Source organism: Gopherus evgoodei, chromosome 1, assembly GCF_007399415.2.
Source record: "Gopherus evgoodei ecotype Sinaloan lineage chromosome 1, rGopEvg1_v1.p, whole genome shotgun sequence".
Lineage (NCBI taxonomy): Eukaryota > Metazoa > Chordata > Testudines > Testudinidae > Gopherus > Gopherus evgoodei.
This window is the reverse complement of record NC_044322.1, coordinates 228,562,421-228,580,731: the sequence shown is the minus strand read 5'-3', so window position 1 is coordinate 228,580,731 and position 18,311 is coordinate 228,562,421. Positions and strand designations below refer to the sequence as shown.

At 45.6% G+C, this 18,311-nt stretch overlaps 1 protein-coding gene across 1 annotated transcript; it reads left to right on the top strand.

The window, feature by feature from the left end:
- Nucleotides 1-9,699: 9,699 nt before the first annotated feature.
- Nucleotides 9,700-10,648, top strand: LOC115646848 (olfactory receptor 1020-like). The gene has a single exon (XM_030553240.1). It carries the CDS (start codon nt 9,701-9,703, stop codon nt 10,646-10,648), a length of 948 nt encoding a protein of 315 aa, XP_030409100.1. The 5' UTR covers nt 9,700.
- Nucleotides 10,649-18,311: the final 7,663 nt, after the last annotated feature.

The following is an 18,311-nucleotide window of genomic DNA, read 5'->3' as shown; positions in this document are numbered from 1 at the left end:
CCATAGCAGTCAAAGTGGACAGTTGGCCTGCCGTGGGCTCAGACTAAGCAGCGTGGGTGTGCCTATGCAAACAAGATCAGCCCCTGAAGTTCTTTTCCGCAACTTGCCACAATTCACCACCAGATGTCAAGGTAGAGCTCATCCTGGCTCTTCTTACATTTGTAATTGGGTCCCCTTCGGCTTGGGTCAGGTTGACCGTCTCTACTTCGACTAAACCTTCAGTACATTAGAGGTCCTCATTCATCTCTTATTTCAGTCACTTGGGTCACCTTATGGGAAACTGCGCTTTGGAAAGTCATTGCTTTGCTTCTGACCCTTCCCAAGGATCCTTGCTCCTTGGGTAGTAGATATGGGGTTGAAAATGGGAGATATTGCTGCATGAAGCAGGGAAAGGACCTTGTTTAAATCTGGTGACTGTTTCTTATAGAGGCCCCAGAGACCATTATGATGGTCTCTGGTGGGGTGGAATAGGCCCAGAGGCCTCCTGCTTGAACCCTCAGGGTCCTGCCACCAGGGGTGGCTCTAGACATTTTGTTGCCCTAAGCACGGCAACATGCCGCGGGAGGCACTCTGCCAGTTGCCGGGAGAGTGGAAGGTGACTCCGGTGGACCTCCCGCAGGCGTGCCTGCGAGAGGTCCACTGGAACCGTGGGACCAGCGGACCCTCCACAGGCTCGCCTGCAGGAGGTCCACCAGACCCGTCTGTCACCCTCCCGACAATCGGCAAAGCGTCCCCCGCGGCGTGCTAGCCCAAGCACATGCTTGGCATGCTGGGGCCTAGAGCTGCCCCTGTCTGCCACACCCGTCCCAGGAAAGAAGCTGTAGAGTGGTCTTCCAAGTAGGCTAGAGTTGCTGTGGGGAAAGCAGGCAATCAGAGGCTGCAGGGAGTAACCAACCAGAGCCCAGGAGGGCCATATAAAATGAGCTGCAGAACTAGATACAGTCAGTTCCTTGTTGGAGCCAGTGGAGTGCAGATGAGGGCTCCTGGCTGGCCAAGGGGAACTGCAACACAACGGGCAGTTCAATGCTGGCAGGGACCAGGGAAGCGAGGAAGAGGTCCTGGATGGCTACTGGGTCTGAACTTAGAAGAGCCTGAGCTAAGGCTAAGGCATCAATGGCAGGTGGGGCTGAAGGGAAGTGGCCCAGGGAACTGAAGACAGTTTTGCTAAAGAGACATGGTGGCATAGGACTGCTATTCTTAGGGTCCTTGGGCTTGGGCCCAGAGTAGTGGGTGGATCTGGGTCCCCCGCATAGGCCACTGAAGAAGGGCCTACAGTTGGACAGCATTAACCCCCAAGTAGGTGACTGAACTGTCATGAGGCCCAGCTGCCTGGAGAACTGGGACCAGAACAGATTAAGAGGGTGAAACTATTGCCTCCTCCCTTTGGGTATGGCCCGATACCAGGGCCGGGACTGTTTAAAGACTGCAGACATAAACGACCAGAAGGGGATGCCCATCAGAGGTGGGAGCTACGCCGTTACATGGTCCCATAGGAAACAGAAAAAACCTGGAGGTGTGAAGAGCAGGTGGAGAAGACTTTTCTCTTCTCTGAATTGGAAGTGATCCTTTGGGTTATCAAGATGATCCTAAAGTAGGAAGCTAGGGTTAGTAGAAGTTGTACCACCATGTTACTGAAAAACAACTAAAGCAACCAAAAGAGGTTAACAACTGAGTGAAGGAAATTAAACATTTTTTTCAGTGTTAAAAGTTACAGCATGTTCTTAACATTGGTGCGTTTGATAACGGCACCAACGAGGAGGTATTCAGATAATCCAAGCAAGATGCACTCTTGCATCAGTTGGGAATAAGATGGCTGCAATTATGGCGTGGTCATGTCTGCCGTGCAGCAGAAACTGTGCTTTGACATAAAGTTTAGAGAGCTGAGGTTGAAGGAAGCAGCGGCGTGGCTGAGGGCCGTAACTAGCAGCGCTTGAAGTGGGATGGAGAAGCACAAGTCCCCTGGACTCGCACCAAGCAGGGGTTTACTTTTTTATTTTTATTTATTTTACTTTTTATTTCAAGTTTTAAATTTTATTTTTAAATGTTTTTTAAAAATATATTATTTAATTTACTTTATATTTCTTTTATATTCTAGCCAGTCCCTCCTGCCAGGCCCCCGACCCCTCCCCCCCACCAGCCAGCCCCTCCAGCCAGCCCTGTCTCCACTCATCCACTCTAGCCATCCCCCCCAGCCAGGCTCCTCTCCCCTACTCTAGCTACCCCAGAGCCATAACTAAGCATTTTAGCCCTCAAGGGCAAGCAAGCGCACATATGCCTCTTAGAGGTGATGAGTGGAGGGGCCATGAAGGATCAGATCCCCCCCCCCCGATTTCTGCCTTCCATTTAGCACAGAGATTTTCAAACTGTGGGGCCTGAACACCTGGGAGCTGCCCGGCCCACTCATGCCACTGTCTCTCCATGCTATGGGAGCTGGGGTGCTGGCTCGCTTGTCCAGCAGTCCTCCCTGACCTGCTTCTTGATCCAGGCTGCCTCTGTACCACTGGGCTCTCCTGAGGCAGGGCAGGTGGCACAGCTCTGAGCTGCACATCTGACGTGCTCTTGCCTCTGGCCGAAGAAGCCTGGCACTGGCCTGAAACACCCTATGGAGCTGGCCATTGCCCATGGAGCCTGGCCGCCATGAGATGCTCCCCGAAGTGCTCCCTACTCATCCCCTTGGGCATATGCCTCTCAGCAGCTGGGTCACTCTCCCCACACTCCCTGTATGCAGAGTGGGACCCACCCCTTTCTCCCCTCGGCTTCCCTCCCTCAGCCCCATGGCTGCCAGATGCACAGTGGCACAGCTTGAGCTCTGAGCTCAGTCACACGAGCCCGGTGCCTAGCCCAGGATCTGGGGGGAGGTGGCTGCTGCAAGCAGGGCAGACTTTCTCCCACCAACTCTGGAAACTGAGACCGTGAGAATGGAGCGACCACAAGGGTTATCATATTTCAAGTTCCCAAATAGAATACACTGTATGTGTGTCCTGGAAAGGAGATATTTGGGGGGTGAGAGAAGGCATCCCAGCTGTACTCTTGATTCTACGGAAAACCAGTCTGTAATACAATCGTTGACCCACACACAAATAGATGTGCTGCAGTACAGTTGCTCCGTGATGCACAGTTGCTCCGTGATGCTCACTAAGCTGTCAGGTATCCCATACTGGTGTTGCAGTATCCACAGTGCTGATCGATATACTCAGTCAAAAGCAGCTGCAAAGTCTATAAATACAGTGTTAACCTCCTTTGGTTGCTCTAGTTGTTTTTCAGTAACATTCCACAGATCTTTGTATAAATAACTAAATAAAATAGTCATTGGAGCAGGAACAGGGGTCTCCCATCTCCCCAGGGAGTGCCCTAACAACTGGGAGACAGAGTCATTCTCACTCCGGTGCTCTGGCCCAATGGTTGGCCTTCAGCTAACTACTGGCTGTTGGGTAATTGGCTTCTGTATTACTGATGGTTTTGACCTTCATGGTGCTTTTTTGTCCTTTCAAGATGGTTGACCATTTCTTCTGTGATTTTATGCCTCTGTTAAAACTCACCTGTACTGACATCCATCTGGTTGAATTTCTGTCTTTCATAGTGTCTGCTTCTATGGATGTGGTCCCATTTCTACTAACCCTAGCTTCCTACTATAGGACCATCTTGATCATCCAAAGGATCCCTTCCAACTCAGGGAAGAGAAACGTCTTCTCCATCTGTTCCTCACACCTCCAGGTCGTTTCTGTTTCTTATGGGACCATGTAACAGCATAGCTCCCACCTCTCATGGGCGTCCCCTTCTGGTTGGGTGTTTCTGCACCATACCACCGTACCTACACTGCTCCTCCCTGGAGGCAATGGTTTCACCCTCTTAATCTGTTCTGGCCCCAGCTCTCCAGCCAGCTGGGCCTCATGACAGCTCAGTCCTCTTCTGGGAGTTTACTGCTGTCCAGTTGTAGGCCCTTCCCCAGTGACCTATGCATGGGACCAAGACTCACCTACTACTCTGGGCCCAAGCCCAGGGACCCTAAGAATAGCAGTCATGTGCAACCATGTCTCTTCAGCAAAACTGCCTTTAGTTTCCTGGGCCACTTCCCTGCAGTCCCAGTGTCCACTGATGCGTTACCCTTAGCTCAGAACTCTTCCAAGTTCGGGCCCAGCAGCTATTCAAGAACTCTTCCTCTCTCCTCCGATCCCTGCTAGCACTCAGCTCTCCGTTGTGTTGCCATTCCCTTTGGTCAGCCAAGAGCCCCCATCTGTGCTCCACTAGCTCCCCCAGGAACTGACTGTATCTGGTTCTGCAGCTCCTTTCTTATGGCCCTCCTTTGCCCTGGTTGGCTACTCCCTGCAGCCTCTCTGATTGGCTGCTTCCCCCACAGCCACTGTAGCCCACTCTAGCCCATTTGGAGGACCTTTCTGTTACTCCTTTCCTGAGATCTGTGTAGCAGAGGGCCTCTGGGCCTACTTCACCCCATCACAGACCATCATAATTTTATCTGGAGCCTCTATAAGAAACAGTCACTGGATTTAAACAAGGTCCTCTCCCTGCTCCACACAGCAATATTTCCCATGTTCAATCCCCTCATCTACAGCCTGAGGAGCAAGGATCCCTGGGAAGGGTTGGAAGCAAAGCAGTGACTTTCCTAATGAAGAGAGGAATGAGGACCTATAATATACTGAAGGTTCAGTTCTGTTGGAGTGGAAACAGTCAACCTGACCCAAACCCAATGGGAGCCAATTACAAAAGTCAAGTCTGGGTTGCGTATGAAAACTCAAACTGTAAGATTGTGCCACTCAGTTCCCACTCCTCCACCAGCCCGGACTCTTTGGAGCCAGATAGAGGGGGCACATGGAGGCAGGGGCTGGAGGTGGGGCAGGTGGGGAAGGGAAGTCTGGGCACAGCCACATCATTTTGAGAACAGGAGGAAGAGCTGTTTCCCCTCCAGACAGAACCCGCTGCCAGTTGTGCAAAAGCAATAACAGGAATGGGTAGCAAAGAGCCGGGCAGTCAGTTGTTGTGGGTGGCCAGGGTGGGGGAGTGGGGACAACATACCGCCACATGTTTCCTGACCCCACTGCTTCCTCAGCCTGCCATGTGTCTCTGAGGCCAAGATGGGGTTCTTCCCACTGCCCTTCTCCACATCCACCTCTGCCTGAGCTGCCTGTGAACCTGTGTCCTCAGCACACACCCCAGCCCCAAACCTCAGCACACTCTTCAAAGCAACCTGAACCCAACAGTATCCAACTACAAGTGTTGGGTTTGGGTCAGGTCAGGTCTGAAAACAACTCGACACCCTCGGGCTGGGGTCAGGTATGGATTAACAGTTTCCTAGTCATGTTCAGGCTGGGCTTTAAAATTAGGTTAGAGCAGACGTCTATATTGGAAACCCTGTGTAGTGTGTGGTGTTTGAAACTGTTTACAAGTTGTAAGTCACAGTTACCTGTTTGTACATTGTGTGTTTCTTTATGAACATGAGAAAGCAAGAAAGAATGAAAGAAAAACTGGAACTTTTCTCCAGAGCCTTTTTGTCATTATAGCTTTACCAAACTAATAACCCTCTGAGGTTCACATGTTAATTTTGTTTATGCAACAGACATTTCAAAATGGTAGTGCAGGGTGTTATGACTTCTCACTGAGGAAGTCAAAGCAATCTACAAAAGGGTCGGGAAGAAAACCATCGCAATGACGTTATTTTCAGTGAATGAGGAAAAGGCATATAATTAGGCAGCAATGTCATCTAAAATGTTCTGCAAGTCAATAACCAAGTCCCAGTTTCTCAACATTCAAATGAACACGAGAAAGGAGTGTAAGGGACGCGTGAGTTGCCTGTGCTATCTTATGACTATTATCTATGTGTTTGATCATTAGAGTGTGGCTTGCCAGACAGCAGCCAGGAGGTTAATTCCAATAGGACCACGTAGGGTGGGAAGCATACAATAACCCCTGATATCTCCCTGTTTCCTGGTACTCCTTGTTTTCTGGAACTTTAAGGACAGTCCAGGCATCAGTGCCAATGAAGTGTTACCTCCACCATGCTGGATTCAGCACTGGGGCTGGTAACTGCAGACTGGAGGACCAACGGGTGAGAAACTGAAACAAGGAGCTTTGGGAGTGGTTGAAAATCTGAGCAGGTGGAGTTTAGGAGAGAGGGATGCAGAGTCTGCGGGGGTAAAGAACCAGCCGTCTCCATAAGCTTAACCTACCTAAACTTTAGGTCAGACAGATGCATGTCGGCTGTTGTGTTATGCTTTGATTCCTGTGGTTCAGATTAAATGATACTTGGCTTCACAAAGGCTGGCTTGGGTCATTGTATTCACCCCAGTCACAGCTCCCTGAGGGGAAGACTTGCAAGAGCAGATGAACCTAGTCAGGCCTGCTAAGCACTCACAGCTGGTAAACAGGTGTTGCAACCTGGGGACTGGGTCTAAAGAGTGGGAGAATTGTGGGTTTGCACCTCAATCAGGTAAAGGCACAAGGCCTCTCATCTGCACTGAGAGATGTCAAAGGTGCAGCTAGCCTTGAACCATGATAAGGACATGGGTAAAGGTGGGTAAATGTTGCTAGTATAGCTAGTAACCTTACATGCAATATTTGTTCTCCTGTATGCAATAATAATACTAAGCCTTTCTATAGAGCTCTTTGGCAAAGAGTTCCAAAAGCAAAAAACAGGATTAGGTGCATACTTTATGTCCTTTTTGCATCTTTCAAAGTCTCTCCCTTCCTTCCTAAGTCACAAAGTAAAAGCTTCAATTTTAGAATTGGGGAAACTGATACAGAACATGGGAAGTGACATCCTGAAGACCATGAAGTCGGTCAGTGGCAAAACCAGGAATAGATTCCTGCCTATCAGAATTTCAGAGCACTGATCAATCCCCCTGGATCATACTGACTTTCAGTGAATTATCATAACATAATTGATGTTAAGGATATAAGAGACATATAAGGTCACAGATTCATAAATTTCAAAGCTAGAAGGGACTATTATGATCATCTAGTCTTAGTTCCTGCATAACACAGGGCAGAGAATTTCACCCAATGATTCTTGCAAGCAGCCCGTAACTTGTGGTTGAGTTAGAGCCTTTAGAAAGAAACAGCTAGTCTTGATTTAAAGACTCCAAGTGATGGAGTATCCATTACATTCCTTGATAAGTTATTCCGATGGTTAATTATGCTCACTGCTGTAGCCTTATATTGAAATGTCCCAAATTAATATTAAGTGGTTAAAGATAAAGGCACAATAAAACCCAGCTTAGTTTTCAGGTTTGAGCCTCTAGGTCACTTACAGTAAACGTACTTAGTACAGGCCCACTAGGCAACCTTTGACTGATACAACCAAACTTTATTTAAAAAAATGATTAATTAAGCAAACAAGTGAGCAATTACCTCCTACACAATCCTACAATTACACTTATACTTGAAGATGGAATGGTTTATCAAAGGGTGATCGCTGAGAACAGAGTGACAATACCCTTTGGATGCTAATTGCAGATCTCTACAATTTAGCAAGGCTACTCCTTTTATACTCTATCATAATACTAATTAACATTAAACTGTCCTTTATCATAATTATATTTCTGCCATCTTCTTAATGGCTGTTTATATTACACATTATTTAAATTAGCATTTGCACCCATGTCCTTCCCATATGATCAATATAGGTAGCATTTTAATAAAACATTCTCAACAATTCTCAAAAACACTGATTAAAAACCTTGCTTAAACCTGTTATAACCCAAACATAACAGTAACATAGCCCTGGGACCTGTCCTTGTCAACTCTTTCTTTCCCATACCACTCTGTCTCCAACTTATCTCTGACTTTCTCACAATAGCAACTTCACATTCCCATCCTTCTCTACACGTGAGCTAATTTAGACCCAAAATCTAACCTCTACTTATTTCTGAACCTCATCACCCTATAGGCTCCACTGTTAAAAAAATGTAACTTAATTCTAGCCTGAGTTTCCAGCCATTGGATCTTTTTCTACCAGACTAAAAATTCCTCTTTGGTCAGAAATTTCTTCCCCATTTACTTATAGACTGTCATCAAGTCACCTGTTAACTTTCTCTTTGTTAAGATCAATAGACTGAGCTTCCCATCTAGTCCATCACGTTGGGGCCAAAGAAACATTGCACCTTATTATTTATATGGATCTATATATATTTTATTATGCTCATACTGTATAAGCACTAGCTTCCATTCCTTGTACCAAATTACTTAAGTAGGGGGCTAACAGTTTGAGAGAGCAGATTTTTGTTCTCTATATCTACATACTCTCATCTGCAAAACCCTGATCACTAGTTATGATCTCAGCTGCTCATGCCTCAACATCACAGCTTATATTAGCAGGGACACTTCTGCAGCCAGTTCAGAGGGTATGTTTTGTTTGGGGCTGGGAGCAAAGCACTCTCAATTAAGAAATGGTGCTATGGCTCCTGGGTCCTTTGAAGCTAAATTGAGCCCAGGTCTGGGATCCCACAGGGCAGTGCTAGACTCATATTTCCATGCAGGCATTTTTCTAAAAGTTCCTTTCTTGTAGTTAAGCTCATATGTTGTGTTCTGACTGATTGGACCGGAGCTAACGCACATAGTCCTATTGACCAAAATCCCATTCAGACTAAAATCTGGGGCTAAAAATTTTCCTTCAATTATTTTTCAATTGCATATTGGAGTTTTAAACAATTTATTTTAATTTTCAAAAATTTCATTTTTTCATCAAAATATTTTAAATGGGGGATGCAGTGCCTCCTGGAAGTTGTAGTTTGATTCTTGTGTCTGTATTCTCCTCTGTGGCTGGCATCCTCAGTTGGACTACACCTCCCATAATGCATCATGGTCTCCTATTTTATTAAGGGAAATCTGTGCATTAGGGAGTCCCTGTTTCTGCTGTAGTATGGGAGATGTAGCCCAGATGAGGATCCCAGCCCATTGAGGAGAAATGGGGACATCAGGAGCAAACTACATATCCCATGAGGCACTGCAACTGCCTTTTGTGGCCAAAATCTCTTTTTTCAAGTGTTTTGCGGAAAACTAACAAATTTCCATAGAAAAAAATATTTTTGGCCAGTTCTACAATGGAGCTTTTATACCAATACAGCTGTTCAAAAAAGCAAGGGGCTCTAAATAGACGTGGAATGAGAATCTTACTCATATGTATTATTGCTGAAAAAATTATATGTAGGTTACTCTGGGGTTTACAGACGCTGCCTCCATTGTTTTTTCACTCTTTACAAAGTTAACTGAAAAGTACCCTTCCGTGAAGTTCTGGGGTCATGCTAATGGACGTATTTGTAGCTGTTGTAACATCTGCCATATTGCATCAGGCCAGGTGAAAAAATATAATATACTAAGGGACATATTTTCAAAAGTATTTCTGTGCCTAAAGATGCAGATAGGTGTCTAGCTGGATTTACTAATGTACTTAAACAGGTCATGAGTCAGATTTTTAAAAGTATTTAAGTGTCTAGTGGGACTTTCAAAAGCATCGAGGCACCTAACATCCATTCAGATCAATTAACTTTGGTTCTTGAGGTTTTTTTGTAAAATCCCACTAGAAGAATAAATGACTCTTTAGGCCCTTAAAAGCTTTTGATAATCTGGCCCTAAGTAAACATGGAATACACTTAAAAAGGGTGGAATAATAAGGGAATAGTTGTAGATTTGGGGAAAGGAGATCTTTCCGGTTTGGTTCTTCCTTCCTGTCTTTCCTTCTAGAGAATACATGGCAGACATGGAATGGAAGAATGAAACATCCATCACCAAGTTCATCCTTCTGGGATTTGTGAACCTGAATGAAGTTCAGATTCTGCTTTTTGTGGTGTTTCTAGTGATCTATATTCTGACCATGGCTGGGAACCTCCTCATGGTTGTGCTAGTTGTGTATGACCAGCACCTTCACACCCCCATGTACTTCTTCCTGGGGAACTTGTCTTTCCTGGAGACCTGCTGCACCTCAGTCATTTCCCCCAGGTTGCTGGCTGGGTTCCTGGTAGAGGATAGGACAATCTTCTTCGGGGATTGTGTCACACAGTTATTTTTTTGTGGTGCTTTGGCTTCCATAGAGTGCTTCCTCCTTGCAGTCATGGCTTATGACCGTTACTTAGCCATATGCAACCCACTCAGCTATAAGGTTATGATGAACTTCAGGGTCTGCCTTCTGTTGGTATCTGCCTCCTGGATAACTGGTTTCTCAGCCTCGGCTTTAGTAGTGGGGATGGTGCCCCAGCTAAACTTCTGTGGCCCAAAAGAAATTAACAATTTCTTCTGTGACATGGCAGAACTGCTCAAATTATCCTGCGCAAAAAGCCCTCTGGTGGAAATGATCATTCTGGTCTGCTGCTCCCTGTTAACCCTGGTCCCTTTCCTCTTCATAATTGTGTCTTACATTCTTATCCTCTCAGCCATCCTGCAAATTGCCTCCTCTACTGGGAGGCAGAAGGCTTTTTCCACCTGTGCCTCTCACCTGCTGGTGATGAGTCTGTATTACGGCACCATCATAATCATATACATGGCACCATCAGCGGACCTGTCCCCAGACTTCCATAAAACTCTGTCACTTATGTACACGGTCGCCACTCCAATGCTCAACCCCATCATCTACAGTCTGAGGAACCAAGAGGTGAAGGGGGCCTTCAGAAAAGTCATGATGCAGAATTTAGGCATGATTTAAACTGTGATTTTCAGATTGGCTTCAGGAAGTTTAGCACCCAACTCCCACTGGCAGATCGGTGCCTAATTTCTTTAGACCACCTTGAATAACCTAGCCCAGATCTCAACAGAGTTATGATGAATGACTACAATCTTAACTGGATTTATTAAGGATCTTTTTGACTGAGTCTTTCTTCTTCTCCAGCGTCACACAACACTTGACCTAAAAAAATTCCTATAAAGTTAGAGGCAGGAAGTTTGAGTAGGGACTTATATCATGGCCCTTATTGTCCAGCTGGATTTGAAGTGTCTCTGCATGGTTGCAAAATGAAATGTGGACACTAAATTTTGGTGCCTTAGATGTTTCTAAGATCTTTGATTTCCCTTGTGGTCTTTCCTCCATGCATACAACAACAGCTCCTCCCACCGCTTTATCTGCACAGAGACTCACCCAAATAAACAGAACATGCAGAAAAAACATTGTGCATGACCAAGTGTTCAAGGTTGGAGGAGGGTAAAACAGCTATGAAGACATGTTTGAATTGAGTCCCTGTTGTCACTCTGAAACAACATGGCACTGCATAGCTGAGGTTCTAATACTGGAATATACCCTTGACAAAATTTGAAGTCTGCCTGAGATTTTCAAAGGATCCTATGGGAGTTAGGCACCCATATCCAACTGTAATTTGGGTGCTTAGTTCCTTTCACTTCCTTTGGGAATCCCAGCCTTCCTGGTTGCCAGATGCCAAGGCTTTTTTGGCTTTGGGAGTACTGGCCATCACCTGAGATCAAGAAAACCTCTTCCACCAAGTGTGAAAAAGAGCAAACTTCAGAACATCTGAAACCAGGGCAAGAAGGACAGTGGTTTTTGCAGAGGGATATACATACACATTTGTGTGTGTACGTACATCAATTAATATAAACATTCTGGCATCATCTATATAACCATTGCATTTATGCATCACAGTATATTGTTCACATCTGGTTCCCAGAAGTAAGAATATCCATCAGTAAGTTTTCTGAGGAAAGCTGTCTCATACTGACCTGAATTATAGAGGTGTTTGGGGAAGAATCCACTTTTTTCTTATTGCAAAGCCTCATGGGAAATAAAGCAGCAAAGAATCCTGTGGCACCTTATAGACTAACAGTCGTTTTGGAGCATGAGCTTTCGTGGGTGAATACTCACTTCCTCAAGGTATTCACCCACGAAAGCTCATGCTCCAAAACGACTGTTAGTCTATAAGGTGCCACAGGATTCTTTGCTGCTTTTACAGATCCAGACTAACACGGTTACCCCTCTGATTCATGGGAAATAGTTATTCCCTGTCCAATTTAAGGATTTGCATTACTACAAGCTTGTTCTAAAACTTTTTAACTCAACCCATTGCCATTGTGGACAATTTTGTGTCTCCAAAGCTTTGTTCTTAGCAATGCCCGACCTAACTTGAATTGTTTTTCCCAAATGTAATTGCATTTAGTGAAACAGCCTGATGAGTCTCTGGGGGAAAATGATTGACATCATGATGAAGCATAGCCTACCTTTCTGGGCAATGATGGTCCGTTATAATGCCCAGCCCTTTGCCAGTAGTCACCCTTTATTTCATGGACTAGCTGTGCATAATTCATACTGTCATCTAGTAGTCACTTCACAGAATAAATCTCTCTTTCACGTTAAGTATGATCTGTTCTCAGATGCTACCGGTGTGGTGCTCTGCTCTGTTCAATGTTGGTATCACTCGGATGTGTGCATGTGTTCCCTCTGTGTGCTGCCCCAGCTCTGCAGATAGCTGACACAGCAGACCCGAAGAGACCACAGAGTCTAGTAAGGTACGAAGGTACGTCGGCCAAGTTTATTGCTGTATGGACACAATGGCAGTTCCCTGTAGATTTCTTAGTCTAATTCAGGGCATACTACGAGAAAGTGCCTCTTGGCAATGGACTCGGCTCAGTCAGTGGCGGGACTTTCCACTGCCCCCTCAACCGGACAAAGACAGCGCCCCAGGGATGGATTCTTATACACAGGTACAAACAAGTTACACATCACTCCTGGCGTATTGAGGTGCAACCCCTCCACGTAGCCAGGTACAACCCCTCTATGTAGTAAGGTGCTGCCTCTCACCTTGTACATGTTGGTTCAAACAAAATAACTCTATCCATCATATTACCCTTTTGTCCCTGTCATTGGGATGGGTTAGCCTGTTCCTTGTAGAATGTGCAAGTATGTGAATGTTCTGATCTCTAGTGTCCAGTACCTTTTAGGTTACGTGTCTTCTTGCAGGATCAGCCCTTTCCTTGCTAGCTTCTTTGAGCAGGTTCTGCCTATGTCTCACAGCTTATCTTTGCTTTATGTTAACAAAGTCTTGACCATTACTTTAGTTCAGGCCTTAGGCCTCAAACCAGGCCTCTGATACCAAGATTTATATCTCAGCGCCTCCTCTTACTACATGATCTACTGGCATCTAGTGGCCAATATACACTGTAGGGGACCATTTCTTTTTTTCACTCATTTTGCTCCCAGCCGGGTGCTCACTTTGCAGTATAATAGCCCATTTATCAACCATTTATTTTGCTCCCCACTGAAATGTTATCAACTACGTTCTCCAGTGGTGTAAAATAAGGTTGCTCCACTGAAGATAACGGACCAGACTGCCATCCAGTTTAAATTGATGTAGGTCCATTGGAGTCAATGGGCCACATTCCCCTATGGTGTAAATTGATGTAGATCCATTGAATCAGTGAGCAGGGCTGCCTAGAGGATTCAGGAGGCCTGGGACAAAACAGGGGAGCTGCGGCACTTGTACTCACCCAGCGGTGCTCCAGGTCTTTGGCAGCATTTCGGCAGCGGGGGGCCCTTCATTCACTCCGTGTCTTTGGCAGCACTGAAGGGCCCCCCACAGCCAAAATACCGCCAAAGACCCGGAGTGACTGAAGGACCCCTCCGCCAAAATGCCGCCGAAGACCTGGAGTGACTGAAGGGCTCCCCTCTGCCGAAATGCCAGCCGAAGACCTGGAGTGACTGAAGGGCTCCTCTCTACCGAAATGCCGGCCGAAGACCCAGAGCGACTGAATGGCCTCCTGCTGCTGAAATGCCGCCAAAGACCCAGAGTGACTGAAGGGCCCCTGCCGCCAAAATGCCAAGACCTGGAGTGACTGAAGGCCCCCCCCATTGCCGAAATGTCAGCCAAAGACCTGGATCGCTGCTGGACCAGGGCTTGCAGGGCCCCTGCAAGGCCTGGGGCAAATTGCCCTACTTGACCCTCCCCCCGCACGTGACCCTGTCAGTGAGACTGATCCCCAGCTGCTGGGAATCAGTCCTAGCTGCACTGGAACCAATGGCCCAGATCCCGAGCTGTGGGAAATTGGTGTAGCCCCATTGAAATTAATAGAGCTACATCAGCTTACTAGAACTGATCATCTACCCCTGTCACTGCTCCTTTTATATCCCGTGTTTTCTGCAGCCACCTAGTCATCTTTTTATAGTACAGCTGCCCCTTTGTAAGCCCAGAGGATCTGCTGACATCTGATCCCCATTATACAATGTAGCTGCTCCTTTCTCACTGCATACCAATCATCCAGTACAAAATACATGCTAAGGTGTCATCAATGACCCCATTTAGGCATGGTGCAGCATTTAGACAGTACAGCCGCTCTGTTCTCCTTCCTTCCCAATCTGAGGCAGCAAAGTCTGTTGGATCGGTCACTAGAGGTATGGATTTGTGCCCTTGCTCTGCCATATATCTGCTGTGGGGCCTGGGGGAAATTATTTCACTTCTCTGTGCCTCGGTTTCTCTTCCCAATCTTTGTTACCTTTATCTGTTTTATACTGTAAGGCCATTGAGTCAGGATCATCTCATACTATGTGTGCAAGCCCTAGAGAGCACAATAAGGCTGTGATCTTGGCTAGAGCATGAAATCACAGCTGTGATATAAAATATTACTACTAATTGTCCCTTTTGGCCTATTGCTGTCTCAGACTGATTGGAAAGAAGTGGAAGGGGCTATTTCTGTTGTTCTCCATCCTGAAGCTAGTGGGGCTGGATCACAGACAACGCCCCCTTAGGGTAAAACCCTAATTTTTCATCTCATTACTATGGTTACAGTTTCAGGTAAAAGAGATTTGAGTCTCTACTCGAGTTTGTATCTGTTTGAATACTCCTTTTGGAATAAATAATTCTAGTGATTCCCTGCAACCTGTCTGTCACCGCCTAAACACCACTGAAGTTCACTGCAAGTTGTGTCTTTTTTTGCAAATATATTTTTGATGGACTAAAGCAAGATTTATAGGCAACAACTCCATGAAAACACAGCCCTACATGTTAACTAATTTTATTTTACTTATGCATGAATTTCCTATCAAGATAGCACCTTGTAACACAAAGAAACATTGAAATACAACAGGTCAGAAGGAGAGGAATTGTATTTTGTATGGTTAGCAGATTGGTGAGAGGCAGGGAGGTGCCACGGTCTCTCTTTCTCTCTCACATCCAAGAAGTGGCTTCAGGGCTTCTCTCCCTGTATTTGCATGGCAGCCAGGAGTGGGATGTTGCTTGTTTACTCTGTCTCTGTGTTGCAATCAACTGGAGGCCCTTGGCTGTGATAGCTGTTAAGAGCTGCATGGAAAGCGCTGCAGAGAGGAAGCTATTTGCAGTCTACGCACAGCAAGAAGTTTGTTCACTCCTACAAAACTGCATATTCAGGAGCGCCACCTACTGATGCCTCAGTCATTAACTATTGACATAGATACAGACAGCCCTCATTTATAGAACACTCTTGTAATGCAGCACAGTGTCCCGTGCTGAGGTGCGGATGGTGGGATCTGCCCAATGTCAGAAGGTCTAACACTCCATTAAGGTGAATAGTGCAGTTCCCTCCACTGAGAGCTACTGTCTCAGGCTCTATGAAGACTCAGGCAGCTGTTGCTGCATCAATTATATTCAAGGCAACTGTCCCTCTCTGGCTTTCTGCAGACTCAATCAAGTGTTGTGGTGTTGGTAATATCCAGGGCAACTCCCATCTCTCAGAGATATTGTCTCAGGCTTTCTGCACACTCAGGCAGAGAGAATGAATATATCTTTCCCCTTCCTTCTCACAGAGCTGAGGGAGCTGGTGGGTGGATAATCTGTACATTTAGGCCTGAATGCTCAGACCAGGATGGAGAGGCAGAGCAGAGGAAGAGAGAGCAAGAGCTAAGTGAAGCAAACTGAGGGTTGACGGCCAAGGGACAAGCTAAGGATCACGTTTTCAAAACAGCTCAGCATGGCGGATAATGAGCTGTGTCAAAAATCTGTCTCTAAGTGTCACTCAGGCGTTGGTGGCTGATGGACATTTTTGAAAACTTGGATCTTTTCATTGCCTAAATGGAAACGGAGCTTTTTCAGAAAATCTGTCGTCAGTTGTGGGTGCCAGGTTGTTGGAAATCTGGCCCTTAGGGTGGGATTTTCAAAAGCACCTAGGTGATTTAGCAGCATAACTCTCATTGTTAGAGTTATTGGGACTTGGGCTCTTAAATAGCTTAGTGGCTTTTGGAAAATCCCATTCTTGTATGTGTCAAACTCAGTGCTGAAACATCCCAGCCTGGGAGCTATATTGTGGAACACAATGGAGTGCAGAGCACTGTCTTTGGGTAGGTGCCCTCATGCTATCTGAGCACCTCTCTGCCACCATCCAGAAATTTCAGTGTCTGGATCACTTCTTGTCCCCCCCAAAACCTTCCCCTCCCTGGGTAGCCTTGAAAGGCTTCACCAATTCCCTGGTGAATACAGATCCAAACACCTTGCATCTTAAAACAAGGAGAAATTAACCATCCCCCCTCCTTTTCCCCCACCAATCCCTGGTGAGTGCAGATCCAATTCCCTTGGATCTTAAAACAAAGAAAAAATCAATCAGGTTCTTAAAAAAGAAAGCTTTTAATTAAAGAAAGAAAGATAAAAATCATCTCTGTAAAATCAGGATGGAAAATGCTTTACAGGGTAATCAGATTCCTATAGACCAGAGGGGACCCCCCTCCCCAGCCTTAGGTTAAAAGTTACAGCAAGCAAAGGTAAAATCCTCTCAGCAAAAAGAAACATTTACAAGTTGAGAAAACAAAAATAAGACTAACATGCCTTGCCTGGCTAATTACTTACAAGTTTGAAACATGACAGACTCATTCAGAAAGATTTGGAGAGCCTGGATTGACGTGTGGTCCCTCTTAGTCCCAAGAGCGAACAACTCCCAAAACAAAAAGCACAAACAAAGACTTCCCTCCACCAAGATTTGAAAGTATCTTGTCCCCTGATTGGTCCTCTGGTCAAGTGTCAGCCAGATTTACTGAACTTCTTAACCCTTTACAGGTAAAAGAGACATTAACCCTTAACTATCTGTTTATGACATGCCCCTGAAATCTCAGACAGTGTGGAACCACACCGGTGGTGATTTCTTCCTAGAACTTTAGAATAAACAGATAAATAAAACATATGCACCTTTACATATACTACTAATTATGTAAAACTACAAGATTTTCCACATTTCAAGGACAATTTTTAACCAATTGATTCTGGGAAACTTTCACAGGAGAGTGCATCAGCTACTTTGTTAGAAGCTACTGAAATGTGTTGAATTTCAAAATCAAAATCTTGGAGAGCTAAACTCCATCGAAGAAGTTTTTTGTTGTTTCCCTTGGCAGTATGAAGCCACTTTAGTGCAGCATGGTCGGTTTGTGGCTGGAAGTGCCATTCCCAAACATATGGGCGTAGCTTTTCCAGGGCATACACAATGCGTAGCATTCTTTTTCACTGATTGACCAGTGGTTTTCCCTCTCAGACAGTTCTTTGCTGAGAAACAGGACAGGATGGAAGCTTTGATCCAGTCCTTCCTGCATTAAAACTGCTCCTACACCATGCTCAGATGCATCTGTGGTTACTAGGAATGGTTTGTCAAAGTCTGGGGCCCTTAGCACAGGGTCAGACATGAGTGTTGCCTTAAGCTGGGTAAAGGCTTTCTGACACTCATCAGTCCGCTTAACTGCAGTTGGCTGGGTCTTTCTGGTCAGATCTGTTAGTAGGGCAGCGATTTGGCTGTAGTGTAGTACAAATCGCCTGTAATATCTGGCTAAGCCTAAGAAGTACTGGACCTGTTTCTTTGACTTTGGGACAGGCCACTTTTGGATAGCATCCACCTTGGCCTGTAGGGGAGTTATCGTTCCTTGACCCACCTGGTTTCCAAGGTAAGTCACTCTGTTTTGTCCTGTTTGACACTTTTTAGCCTTGTGGAAGAAGGGAAAGAATTGACAAGCATTTGTAGGGGATCTTAATGCATGTCAGTCTGTTAGCAAGAGTTAGGCCAGCTGTAACCCTAATGATGTGAGACTTGTAGAAGCGAGGATTGTGTAAGGCAAGCAAAAAAGAACTGTGTGAGAAGTTATTATGACCTTGCACTGATAATTAAATTTGTAGGCTGGCGCCCAGAAGCTAAGAAAAATAAGATAGCAGGATAGCCTATGCATAAACAAAATGCATCTGTTGCTCATCATTGTCTGTAATATTGCTTGCTATTGTCTGTAACAAAGGTATAAATGCTTGCTGTAATTGTTTACCTGTGGAGAGACCTGTCCGGGACTGGGGCAACCCAGTGTCCTAGGGCACTCCCTCCCTCAATTAATATTGCTTGAGAAATAATAAAGTATTTGATTTTGCTGCACCCAAACT

Bases quoted from the DNA above. Each gene is read 5' to 3' on its own strand.
- LOC115646848 (XM_030553240.1), top strand. From the start codon at position 9,701: ATGGCAGACATGGAATGGAAGAATGAAACATCCATCACCAAGTTCATC.